Below are 13,858 nucleotides of genomic sequence, written 5' to 3' on the forward strand. Positions count from 1 at the left end.
AGTATAATGTTTTAGACAAGTAATAAATCTAAGATATATTTTTTATAATTCCATTGATATCCTGTTTCTATACATTGAACAATGTTCAGTAAACCTTTTTGTGAAGTGATTTTGCTTTTTCCAGTCAAAATCTTGTGAATTTTGACATTTGTATTGAAAAAATAACACTCAATCATGCCCACTTTTAACTGTACTTTTATGCTACTTAACATTTTAAGACATTTCTTTACTCATTTATCCTACATAGAGATGGTCACAGTCAGTGCACAGGATCGTGCACGGGATCGTGCACGGGATCGTGCACAGGATCGTGCACACACGTCTAAACGAGAAGGTGAATCTCTAGTCATAGAGGTTTTCAATGCACGACTTGTTTAGTTCTGGATTTATACTGAGACTTCATGACCAGCGAGATGTTTACAAAGTTTTCATAATTATTGCCAAAACAAACTTTCCCCGAGAATAAATTTCTCTTATTGCTGAGTTGTATTTTTTTCAGTTTCTTTCAGATAATCTATAACATTTTTGTTTACCGCAATTAATTAGTGACCTTATAGATTTTTTTACATTTCTTCATTAATATACTCATTGTTACAGACACAAATCTCTGAGAAACATACACAATAATGCTGGTCCTTTCATTTTCCCTGGATAATCAGAATGAAAATGTGGGGCTTCCAATATATGTGAAGTAAATATTCTGTCAACACTATAAATGTAAATATTAAAAAATGGCAAAGAACCACTTGTTATGCTTCAGTGGTGAATATGCATGAAGAAAGATTATTAAACTGGGAATGAAGTCTTTCAGATAAGGAGACGGCAGTCAGTGGCACACAATACCGTCTATATATATATACTTGGTACTAACATGTAGTATTTCACTGAGTCTTAGTTTCAGAGACTTATATATAAAATTACTCAGGATTGCTGATAAAGCATTTCCTACAGCTAGTCAAAGAAACTTTCTATTAAAACAGTGACATAAAAAATATATTAAAATTTGTGGACTTACTGATACGCTGTAACTTGTTAATGAAGTGGATGTTGTTCTTAATGTATTACGAGGAAATTGTACAACAGAAGGATATAAGATATTTATCAACCAGGTGGACAGAGTGAATGAGATTCGACCCGGTTACACTGATTAAGGTTTCAACAGAATTTTTGGGTATGTGGATTATTTTCATGGAAAAGTTTCTTATTTTTTATCCAATGAATAATTTTTACTTTAATCTATAAACTTTTTCTATCTGTGCTTAACCTGTCTCTAGAAATATTTCATAACATTCTTCTCTCATGCATTCCTTCCAATATACATGAAAAAGTGTATTTAAATTGCTCAAAAACTGCAATATATTTTTACATAGAAAGTTTATAAAATGCAATTGCTGTACTTCCTCTATGGTACAAAAACGAGGAAACTAGACTACTAGTATTGAAAATATTGATAATAAACAAGATGGCGACACCGAAGCACTCGGGAAGGCGGCAGCAGAGATTCAGGTCACTGGTCTTAGTAAATCAGTGAACACAGCCGTCTTCCACACCAAAAATGGATATTATTTATTCACAAAAATCTTAAAAAAAAAAAAACTTGTGGTATGGTCTTTTTGCCACAATAGATGATTCGTTATGCACAGGGCTCAGGTTCGCTATATACACGATTAAGATACAGGACTGTTTTGCGTCACTATGTACAGGGCTTGGGTCCGCTATGTACAGCACTCAGATACAGAACTTAGATTTTCTATGTACAGGGCTCAGGTTCACTATATACAGCACTCGAGAACGTGTTTCTCTTAACCTAATTATTGTCTTGAATTAAATAACACGTATTTCTCCTTCCTTCAGGTTAGAAGTAAATCTCGTAAGGCGAATCTTTCATATCTCATAGAGATATTCGCTGAATATATTGCATCACATACATAGAGTGATATTCTTAGTTATACTCCTAAGTATACTCTAATATTGGATACAGTTTTCGACAAATAACAAAATGCTATATATTATATTAATAAGAAAAATATCATCCTACTAAGATACTACAAATCTTAATCTTGACGTTGGGAGATCTGGAGCTACGTCGTTGTCACAGCTGATGTGCGAGTGTTCCTCTCCAGTGGTTGCTTTATTAGGTTTAAAATCTAGTGGCTACACGAGGGTCATTACGGCTGCATGTCACCTGCACACCACCAATTATACTTTGATACCCAATATAGGGAGTCAAGGACACCTTAATACCCAACATAGAGATAAAGTAAACTCTAATTGTAAATGTACCGAGATATATGTCCCTCTCTGTATACACACCATTGCTCTCAGTGCATACATATCAAGAGAAATACAGTTTTCAGAAAATATACAAGTGTACTTTTTTCCAGCTGGACGCTCAAAATATTATTAGGAAAATAGTGATAACAATTAAAGAAATACTAGCAAGACTGCCGACGTGTCATCAGTGGGTTGTTAGCCCTCACACACGATATTTACAAAGGCATATGAATGCGTTGCTATTGACTCTGGATACTGCAAAATGTCTCAATACAATTTTGGATTTTTAATCCAATATTTGTTATCTTGAATAAGCACAGGTATCAAACTGAACGCGAAACTGCTTAAGTGTTGCCCTCGTATCGTAGAACTGAGGACTGTCATCCATAACAACACTCAACCAATTACTCATGGCACTGTATGGTGATTTCTCAATTGTGCATTCAACACGGCTTATGAGGAACTTGCATAAAAGACTACTAATCCTCCAACAGTATTCCAAGCACAACTACATCAAAACAATTGTCCAGTAAATGAGATTGAAGATGACGAGGAGTCCCAAGACAAGGACTCGGGCGCCTAGGATGATCTTCTCAAAAAGCGGTCTCGTCTTTGCACCAGGGAAAGAGATGCTAGAAGTCGAATGCTTGAAACACATATCCATGAGTCTCCACAACCTATTACTGGATTCCTCTACATCCGGTGGCTCTCCTGACTCGTCCATAGTCACCTTTTCTCCCTGCGACGGATGGACTGTGTTGGAGGTGGAAGACCTGACGGAGGGAGCCGGTGAAATCTTTTTGATACCTGAGGCAGTCTGGGTATTTGTTGGCTCCCACTCCCTCACTCGGTCTATCACAGTGTGAAGCACGATGATGATGAAGATGAAAAATATGCTTGACAAAAGCCAAACATCCACCATCTTGAAGTAGGAGGTCTTAGGTAGTGAGGCAGAGGCCTGGAATAATGAACACCGATTACAGTATTTCATGACATGAGAGGTAGTGTTGTGTACTAGGTTCAAGCACAGCGTGTACCATATGAGACGTGTGGTTGTAATCTTGTTTTCTGTGGCGTTCTCAACAAACAATTAACTTTGAATCTGGCACTTATTAGCATAACTATTCTTTGTAAAATTAAATGTATTATATTTAGAAGTAGTTAGTGTTTTTCCGATTAATGGACGGAGGTTCAAGCCTCCACCACTCCTTCCACTGAATGACCCACATAAGTTTAGCGATTTACAAAAAAAAAGTAATTGAAATATGAATCTTCAAGAAGTAATGTCGTATAATGATGTGGTACGCAGCCATAAAAAAAAAAAAAACACGGTACGGGAGGGGGTTGAACTTGCGGTGGGTGAGTCGTAAAACTCCAGATCGACGTGTTAACCACTGGGCCAGCTGGCTACAATAAGATTCATCCAACTAGGTGAGTTTTACGACTCACTCACCGCGAGTTCAATCCCCGCCCATACCCTGGTTTGTTTGCAATAGTGTCATTACGATTTCCTGAGTCATGCAGCCATAGTCTTCCAAGTAATTTCTTTCTCTCAATGAACAATTTCATAAACGCTGCTAATAAATATTCAGGTGAAGTCACCGTAATACAGCTGAGTAATGAAAAAAGTTTTGTTTAATTAAACATGTTCATTCACTCTAAGTCAATCCTCGCCAGTACCGTGTTTCCTAAAGTCACACACACACACACACACACACACACACACACACACACACACACACACACACACACACACACACACACACACACACACACACTAACGTGTATAGTATGCAAGGTCATGGAGAAGATCACCAGGAGGAGAGTGGTGGAGCACCTGGAAAGAAACAAGTGTATAATTGACAACCAGCATGGTTTCAGGGAAGGAAAATCCTGTGTCACAAACCTACTAGAGTTTTATGACAAGGTGACAGAAGTAAGACAAGAGAGAGAGGGGTGGATCGACTGCATTTTTTTGGACTTAAGAAGGCCTTCGACACAGTTTCTCACAAGAGGTTACTGCAAAAGCTAGAGGATCAGGCACACATAACAGGAAAGGCACTGCAATGGATCAGAGAATACCTTACAGGGAGGCAACAACGAGTCATGGTACGTTACGAGGTGTCAGAGTGGGCGCCTGTGACAAGCGGGGTTCCACAGGGGTCAGTCCTAGGACCTGTGCTGTTCTTGGTATATATGAACGACATAACGGAAGGGATAGACTCAGAAGTGTCCTTGTTTGCAGATGATGTGAAGTTAATGAAAAGAATCAAATCGGATGAGGATCAGGCAGGACTACAAAGAGACCTGGACAGGCTACAAGCCTGGTCCAGCAACTGGCTCCTTGAGTTTAACCCTGCCAAATGCAAAGTCATGAAGATTGGGGAAGGGCAAAGAAGACCGCAAACACAATATAGTTTAGATGGCCAAAGACTGCAAACCTCACTCAGGGAAAAAGATCTGGGGGTGAGTATAACACCGAGCATATCTCCTGAGGCGCACAACAATCAGATAACTGCTGCAGCATACGGGCGCCTGGCAAACCTACGGATAGTGTTCCGATACCTCAGTAAGGATTCATTCAAGACTCTGTATACCATTTACGTCAGGCCCATACTGGAGTATGCAGCATCAGTTTGGAATCTACACCTAGTCAAGCACGTCAAGAAATTAGAGAAAGTGCAAAGGTTTGCAACAAGACTAGCCCCAGAGCTACGGAGATTGTCCTACGAAGAAAGGTTGAGGGAAATCGGCCTGACGACACTGGGGGACAGGAGCGTCAGGGGAGACATGATAACATATAAAATACTGCGTGGAATAGACAAGGTGGACCAAGACGGGATGTTCCAGAGATGGGACACAGACACAAGAGGTCACAATTGGAAGTTGAAGACTCAGATGAATCAAAGGGATGTTAGGAAGTATTTCTTCAGTCATAGAGTAGTCAAGCCGTGGAATAGCCTAGAAAGTGACGTAGTGGAGGCGGGATCCATACATAGTTTTAAGGCGAGGTATGATAAAGCTCATGGTGCAGGGAGAGAGAGGACCTAGTAGCAATCAGCGAAGAGGCGGGGCCAGGAGCTATGAATCGACCCCTGCAACCACAAATAGGTGAGCACAAATAGGTGAGTACACACACACACACACACACACACACACACACCGACACACACACAAAACTAACACTCTCAGTTTCTGTATACTTTAAACCATGGTTTCCTGTCTCTTCCTCTGCCCTCCCGCCTTTTTCTTTTTTTACATTTGTGTAAGCAAGTAACTATCATAGTGTATTGTGCCACCACAATGTAGATGTATTCAGTTTTATTAAGAAAAAAAAACGCCTCTTTCATTCCTCGGTTTTATCCGTCTCCCTCACCTATCTCCCCTTCGTCTTGACCCTCTTCCTCTTGTACGTACCTGCGTGTAGAGGGTTGCCATGACGAGGAGGGAAGTGAGGGAAGCGAGGACCCGGACCTGGAAGTTTGAGGGTGTGAAGTAGAGGGTGAGGTAACTGATGACCAGCAGCAGCAGCGACGGGATGTACACGTTCATGATGATGAAGCCAGAGCGTCGTAGCAGCTGCACTGTACACACCACAACATATAAGGTTAATATAGCAGCCTCAAATGGATGACTTATATACTATGTCTACACTGAAGACTCATACTTGATAAACAATCCACAGAGAGTAGGATGAATTAAAATCACTTGAATTCAAATGGCAATAATATGGCCAGAATTATTTATAATTTATAATCCCATTTTCATTGAAAATAGGTTAGTATATATTAGACTTTCATTAAAAAAGTATTCTATGAGTTAAGGACATTTGTATATAGAAAAAAAATATCAACACAAAACATTTGGAAAATGATTATGAACATGAGCCAACAGCCGCCCAACAGCCGCCCAACAGCCGCCCAACAGCCGCCCAACAGCCGCCCAACAGTCTGATTACAAATTGTTTTCGTAAAAATGATCAACATTCGGATTATTAATTATATTCTCTGGTGAGCACTAAGCCCTTATGGATCAAACAGCGCCTGTGGAATGAAATTCAGAGTCATTCCCGTACATGAATATTTTGTCCAGACATAGAAAATACATAGACGTTAGTTGGAGATAAAACAGATTATACTAGTTTTTATGACCAGTTCAACATTCACACTAAAACAAAAAGAAAAAAATATGACCCCAGTTATGAACTTAAATAATGTAAAGAATGAATTATACGGAGCAGTTGTATAATGTGGGAGACTGTCAGATAGACGCTAGTGGAGACTAAGTGTTTCTTTTAAAGTTCTGATGTGTTGTTGGAGTATCTACAAAGGTATCATTTATGAAGGGATTCAAGGAAACCTGTTAGCTGGACTTGAGTCTAAGAGGTGGGAATCAGAGTGCCTGTACTCTGGAGTAGTGGGGATGTTGCAGTTCGGAAGGTCGTATAAACTGTGATATTCTCTCTTTATGGTAAGAGAGCTATTGAAAGAAAAGTCAGTCTCCGCCTCCTATCAAGACTAATTCGAAATTACTTCTACTGTCTCCATTGTTATATTTGTCTGTAATGAGGGAGCCAAACTTTTCAGCAAGTGTCGCACATGTGTCTCATTCACCACCTTGTTAGTATTGCATAAAATGAGTAATATGATACGACACTAAAGACTGTAGAGCTAGACGAGGATGAGTTAAGATTGTGGGATCATGATTTAGATGAAAAATCAAATCCATAAAATACAACTGGAAATTCGCATACGGATAATGAGTAAATCCATCAGCATGAGCCACCAAGGAATCACCTTGAGACTAGAGTTCTTCAGAGATTACCGTGTTAATGTGTCGTACCACAGTTAAAACAAAACAAGAAACATCTAAAGGTGAACCAGAAGGAAGCCTCGTGCGGCGAGTTCTTGACTCATGTCTGCCTTACATTACTACTACAGTCGCCTCTGTGGAATTAATTCACGAAATTGGGAAGTAGCCACTCGCCCGAGACTTCATATCAGGTAGATATTTCTTCCGTGCTTAGTTTTGAAGTTTCTGTGACTTTACATAGCGCTAACACAGAGACTACTGTGTCTGTACACAGATGTGTTAACACAGAACCTGACAACTCGTGGTTCAGCTTTCTTTATGAATCATGCATAACAATCTATTTTTATATATCACAATTATGGTATAATAATTTATGGCATTGAAACATGAAAAATATAAATAAACGTTTAATTGATGGTTCTGCAATTACACAATAAAAGAGCTGTAGGTAAAATAGACTAATGCGCATATTAATGCGCATGACTGAGAGGTAGAGTGTTCTGCTGACATCTGTAATCACCTGGGTATCATCTATCAGCAAATAAGTAGATGGACATTAATCGACTGCTGTGGGTGGCATCCCGGGGAAGGCACCACAGAGAGGGGCTGAGTTTTGAAATGCTCTGTAATAAGGTATTATTTAAAGATCAAATAAATAGCTAGCGAAATACCACATTAAGTTTTGAACATCTCACTTCAGCAGACTGAGTCAACAGGATCATAAGTCTGAATAGTCGGGGATTGTTAATGGAGGAGCAAAACATAAGGGAGAGGGAGGAATTTCTTTTGGTTTGTAGAGTGACCGTCCAGGTCCTGGTGGTGACACGACTCTCCCGTCAGTACCTCTTGTTACCGTCCAGGTCCTGGTGATGACACGACTCTCCCGTCAGTACCTCTTGTTACCGTCCAGGTCCTGGTGGTGACACGACTCTCCCGTCAGTACCTCTTGTTACCGTCCAGGTCCTGGTGATGACACGACTCTCCCGTCAGTACCTCTTGTTACCGTCCAGGTCCTGGTGGTGACACGACTCTCCCGTCAGTACCTCTTGTTACCGTCCAGGTCCTGGTGGTGACACGACTCTCCCGTCAGTACCTCTTGTTACCGTCCAGGTCCTGGTGGTGACACGACTCTCCCGTCAGTACCTCTTGTTACCGTCCAGGTCCTGGTGGTGACACGACTCTCCCGTCAGTACCTCTTGTTACCGTCCAGGTCCTGGTGGTGACACGACTCTCCCGTCAGTACCTCTTGTTACCGTCCAGGTCCTGGTGATGACACGACTCTCCCGTCAGTACCTCTTGTTACCGTCCAGGTCCTGGTGGTGACACGACTCTCCCGTCAGTACCTCTTGTTACCGTCCAGGTCCTGGTGGTGACACGACTCTCCCGTCAGTACCTCTTGTTACCGTCCAGGTCCTGGTGGTGACACGACTCTCCCGTCAGTACCTCTTGTTACCGTCCAGGTCCTGGTGGTGACACGACTCTCCCGTCAGTACCTCTTGTCACCGTCCAGGTCCTGGTGATGACACGACTCTCCCGTCAGTACCTCTTGTTACAGTCCAGGTCCTGGTGGTGACACGACTCTCCCGTCAGTACCTCTTGTTACCGTCCAGGTCCTGGTGGTGACACGACTCTCCCGTCAGTACCTCTTGTTACCGTCCAGGTCCTGGTGGTGACACGACTCTCCCGTCAGTACCTCTTGTTACCGTCCAGGTCCTGGTGATGACACGACTCTCCCGTCAGTACCTCTTGTTACCGTCCAGGTCCTGGTGGTGACACGACTCTCCCGTCAGTACCTCTTGTTACCGTCCAGGTCCTGGTGGTGACACGACTCTCCCGTCAGTACCTCTTGTTACCGTCCAGGTCCTGGTGATGACACGACTCTCCCGTCAGTACCTCTTGTTACAGTCCAGGTCCTGGTGGTGACACGACTCTCCCGTCAGTACCTCTTGTTACCGTCCAGGTCCTGGTGATGACACGACTCTCCCGTCAGTACCTCTTGTTACCGTCCAGGTCCTGGTGATGACACGACTCTCCCGTCAGTACCTCTTGTTACAGTCCAGGTCCTGGTGGTGACACGACTCTCCCGTCAGTACCTCTTGTTACCGTCCAGGTCCTGGTGGTGACACGACTCTCCCGTCAGTACCTCTTGTTACCGTCCAGGTCCTGGTGGTGACACGACTCTCCCGTCAGTACCTCTTGTTACCGTCCAGGTCCTGGTGATGACACGACTCTCCCGTCAGTACCTCTTGTTACCGTCCAGGTCCTGGTGGTGACACGACTCTCCCGTCAGTACCTCTTGTTACCGTCCAGGTCCTGGTGATGACACGACTCTCCCGTCAGTACCTCTTGTTACAGTCCAGGTCCTGGTGGTGACACGACTCTCCCGTCAGTACCTCTTGTTACCGTCCAGGTCCTGGTGATGACACGACTCTCCCGTCAGTACCTCTTGTTACCGTCCAGGTCCTGGTGATGACACGACTCTCCCGTCAGTACCTCTTGTTACAGTCCAGGTCCTGGTGGTGACACGACTCTCCCGTCAGTACCTCTTGTTACCGTCCAGGTCCTGGTGGTGACACGACTCTCCCGTCAGTACCTCTTGTTACCGTCCAGGTCCTGGTGGTGACACGACTCTCCCGTCAGTACCTCTTGTTACCGTCCAGGTCCTGGTGATGACACGACTCTCCCGTCAGTACCTCTTGTTACCGTCCAGGTCCTGGTGATGACACGACTCTCCCGTCAGTACCTCTTGTCACAGTCCAGGTCCTGGTGGTGACACGACTCTCCCGTCAGTACCTCTTGTCACCGTCCAGGTCCTGGTACACGACTCTCCCGTCAGTACCTCTTGTCACAGTCCAGGTCCTGGTGGTGACACGACTCTCCCGTCAGTACCTCTTGTCACAGTCCAGGTCATAGTGGTGACACGATTCTCCCGTCAGTACCTCTTGTCACCGTCCAGGTCCTGGTGGTGACACGACTTTCCCGTCAGTACCTCTTGTCACCGTCCAGGTCCTGGTAGTGACAGGACTCTCCCGTCAGTACATCTTGTGATAACTAACAATTAACTCGCAATTTAAAGACGACGTTGTCGATGATTTTTCCGTCCTTCCTGAGCCATTGGAAAGTGATGTTGTTGGACGAAGGAAAAGGTCTTTCAAAGTGAGAGGTTCTAGTTGACAACTGCTTCAGCCACGGAAGTGTGAATATTATTTCACATCCGGCTAATTATATCAATCATATTTATTTATGTATTTATTTTAACGAACAGAAAACTCAGAGCGAACAAATCACTAACTAAAAAACAGCGACTCACGTTTTATAATCATGACCGCGAAGTCCCTGTCGTTGTGGAAGTCGACATCGACGTCTCCCACGAAGTACTCGACGAGCTGTGGGTTGCCCCGGTAGATGGCCTTGGTGGCAGCCTTGTCGAACACCAGCAGACGGGAGGAGGCAGACAGCATGGTCAGCTCCATGTGACAGAACTGTCAACACACAAACAATGTCAGGGTCAAAACCTGCACCTGGAGACCAATATCCAGTTCTAGGAAGTGCCATTAATGACGCTCAAGTAAAATCAATAATGCTCGGGTACCTTGCTTAAAAAAAATAGCTCATTCTCACAGTTTTCGTATTTAACTTGCTTAAAATCCTACACTATAAAATATACCAATAAGTATAACACAGACACAAATTGTCTCTACACCCACAGCAGGACTCGAACGTGCAAACTCTGTATCAGAGTACACAGTACTTTACCACGGAGCCAGACCCCAGATAAGTTCGGGCGCCTAGCCAGAGCTAGACGATGTTTCCCCATACCCCGGGGCACCAGGTAAAGTACTGTATACTCTGATACAGAGTTTGCAGGTTCGAGTCCTGCTGTGGACGTAGAGTCAATGTTTATAAATAATTTCACCTGTTTGCGAATTGTTAAGCATATATATATATATATATATATATATATATATATATATATATATATATATATATATATATATATATATATATATATATATATATATATATATATATTTCTTTTTTAAATACACCTTTTTTAAACACACCGGCCTATATATATATATATATATATATATATATATATATATATATATATATATATATATATACAGTGGTCCCCCGCTTTTCGTAGTTCCCGGCAGTCGTAAAATTCGCCAATCATAGGGGTATTTTCGTATAAACATGGACTCGCTCTTCATAGGTTGACTCGCGAGTCGTAGTTTGTTCGGGACGCGTACCCACGGTGTGAGCCAGAGCGGCAGCCAGTCTGGCATTGTTTACCAGTGAGCGAAGGTCCCCTCACGTGCTCCAGCGAAATATTTCATAATATTCCATTTATTTTAGTGCTTGCAAGTACTAAATAAGCTACCATGGCTCCAAAGAAAGCTCCTAGTGCCAAGCCTGTGGTAAAGAAAGTGAGAAATACGACTGAATTTAAGAAAACCATCATTGAACAATATGAAAGTGGTACAAGTGTGGCCGAACTGTCCAGGATGTATAAGAAACCCTGCACAACCTTATGTTCCATAGTGGCCAAGAAAAATGAAATAAAGGATGCTGTTGTTGCAAAGGGAGTAACTATGCTGACAAAAATGAGATCACCAGTACTGGAAGAGGTTGAGAAGTTATTATTGGTGTGGATAAATGAGTAACAATTAGCAGGAGATACTCTTATAACTTCGTTTATTTGTGAAAAGGCTAGGCAGTTGCATGAAGATTTGGTAAAGAAATTGCCTGCAAATAGTGGTGAAGTGAGTGAATTTAAGGCCAGCAAAGGCTGGTTTGAGAGATTTAAGAACCGTACTGGCATACACAGTGTGGTAAGGCATGGTGAGGCTGCCAGTTCGGACCACAAGGCGGCTGAAAAATATGTGCATGAATTCCAGGAGTACATAGAGGCTGAAGGACTGAAACCTGAACAAGTGTTCAATTGTGACGAAACAGGCCTCTTTTGGAAGAAAATGCCAAAGAGGACCTTCATTACACAAGAGGAAAAGGCAATGCCAGGACACAAGCCTATGAAAGACAGGTTGACGCTAATGTTCTGTGCTAATGCTAGTGGGGATTTCAAAGTGAAGCCATTACTAGTGTACCATTCTGAAAATCCCAGTGTTCAGGAAAAACAATGTTATGAAGAGTAAATTGTGTGTGTTTTGGAAATCTAATAGTAAGGCATGGGTCACGAGGGAAATTTTCGTCGAGTGGTTCAATGAAGTGTTTGGCCCTAGTGTGAAGGAGTATCTCCTGGAAAAGAAATTGGATCTCAAGTGCCTGCTAGTAATGGACAATGCACCTGCTCATCCTCCAAACTTGGATGACCTAATTTTCGAGGAGTCTGGGTTCATCACAGTAAAGTTCTTGCCCCCGAATACCACTCCTCTCCTCCAACCCATGGACCAGCAGGTTATTGCAAACTTTAAAAAACTCTACACAAAAGCAATGTTTCACAGGTGCTTGACTGTGACCACAGACAGCCTCTGTACAGTGTGTGGAGCCTCTGTACAGTGTGTGGAGCCTCTGTACAGTGTGTGGAGCCTCTGTACAGTGTGTGGAGCCTCTGTACAGTGTGTGGAGCCTCTGTACAGTGTGTGCAGCCTCTGTACAGTGTGTGGAGCCTCTGTACAGTGTGGGGAGCCTCTGTACAGTGTGTGCAGCCTCTGTACAGTGTGTGGAGCCTCTGTACAGTGTGTGGAGCCTCTGTACAGTGTGTGGAGCCTCTGTACAGTGTGTGGAGCCTCTGTACAGTGTGTGCAGCCTCTGTACAGTGTGTGCAGCCTCTGTACAGTGTGTGGAGCCTCTGTAGAGTGTGTGGAGCCTCTGTACAGTGTGTGGAGCCTCTGTACAGTGTGTGGAGCCTCTGTACAGTGTGTGGAGCCTCTGTACAGTGTGTGGAGCCTCTGTACAGTGTGTGGAGCCTCTGTACAGTGTGTGGAGCCTCTGTACAGTGTGGGGAGCCTCTGTACAGTGTGTGGAGCCTCTGTACAGTGTGTGGAGCCTCTGTACAGTGTGTGGAGCCTCTGTACAGTGTGTGGAGCCTCTGTACAGTGTGTGGAGCCTCTGTACAGTGTGTGGAGCCTCTGTACAGTGTGTGGAGCCTCTGTACAGTGTGGGGAGCCTCTGCACAGTGTGTGGAGCCTCTGTACAGTGTGGGGAGCCTCTGTACAGTGTGTGGAGCCTCTGTACAGTGTGTGGAGCCTCTGTACAGTGTGGGGAGCCTCTGTACAGTGTGTGGAGCCTCTGTACAGTGTGGGGAGCCTCTGTACAGTGTGGGGAGCCTCTGTACAGTGTGTGGAGCCTCTGTACAGTGTGGGGAGCCTCTGTACAGTGTGTGGAGCCTCTGTACAGTGTGTGGAGCCTCTATACAGTGTGTGGAGCCTCTGTGCAGTGTGGGGAGCCTCTGTACAGTGTGGGGAGTCTCTGTACAGTGTGTGGAGCCTCTGTACAGTGTGTGGAGCCTCTGTACAGTGTGTGGAGCCTCTATACAGTGTGTGGAGCCTCTGTACAGTGTGTGGAGCCTCTGTACAGTGTGTGGAGCCTCTGTACAGTGTGTGGAGCCTCTGTACAGTGTGGGGAGCCTCTGTACAGTGTGTGGAGCCTCTGTACAGTGTGGGGAGCCTCTGTACAGTGTGTGGAGCCTCTGTACAGTGTGTGGAGCCTCTGTACAGTGTGGGGAGCCTTTGTACAGTGTGTGGAGCCTCTGTACAGTGTGTGGAGCCTCTGTACAGTGTGTGGAGCCTCTGTACAGTGTGTGGAG

At 44.0% G+C, this 13,858-nt stretch overlaps 1 protein-coding gene across 5 annotated transcripts in view; it reads right to left on the reverse strand.

Moving 5' to 3' along the window:
- Window positions 1-1,626: 1,626 nt before the first annotated feature.
- Window positions 1,627-13,858, reverse strand: part of LOC128689149 (uncharacterized) — a 300,470-nt gene continuing 288,238 nt past the window's right edge. For 4 of the 5 annotated variants that reach the window (XM_070087358.1, XM_070087361.1, XM_070087360.1 and 1 more), the window contains exons 8-10: window positions 10,397-10,568; window positions 5,692-5,858; window positions 1,627-3,232 (exon numbers count right to left, since the gene is read on the reverse strand). In XM_070087358.1, coding sequence (XP_069943459.1) covers window positions 2,783-3,232; window positions 5,692-5,858; window positions 10,397-10,568 — 789 coding nt within the window. In that variant the 3' untranslated portion in view covers window positions 1,627-2,782. The remainder of the gene's footprint in view (window positions 3,233-5,691; window positions 5,859-10,396; window positions 10,569-13,858) is intronic. The other variant, XM_070087362.1, reaches the window with a different exon arrangement.

Source organism: Cherax quadricarinatus, chromosome 21 (assembly GCF_038502225.1).
Source record: "Cherax quadricarinatus isolate ZL_2023a chromosome 21, ASM3850222v1, whole genome shotgun sequence".
NCBI lineage: Eukaryota > Metazoa > Arthropoda > Malacostraca > Decapoda > Parastacidae > Cherax > Cherax quadricarinatus.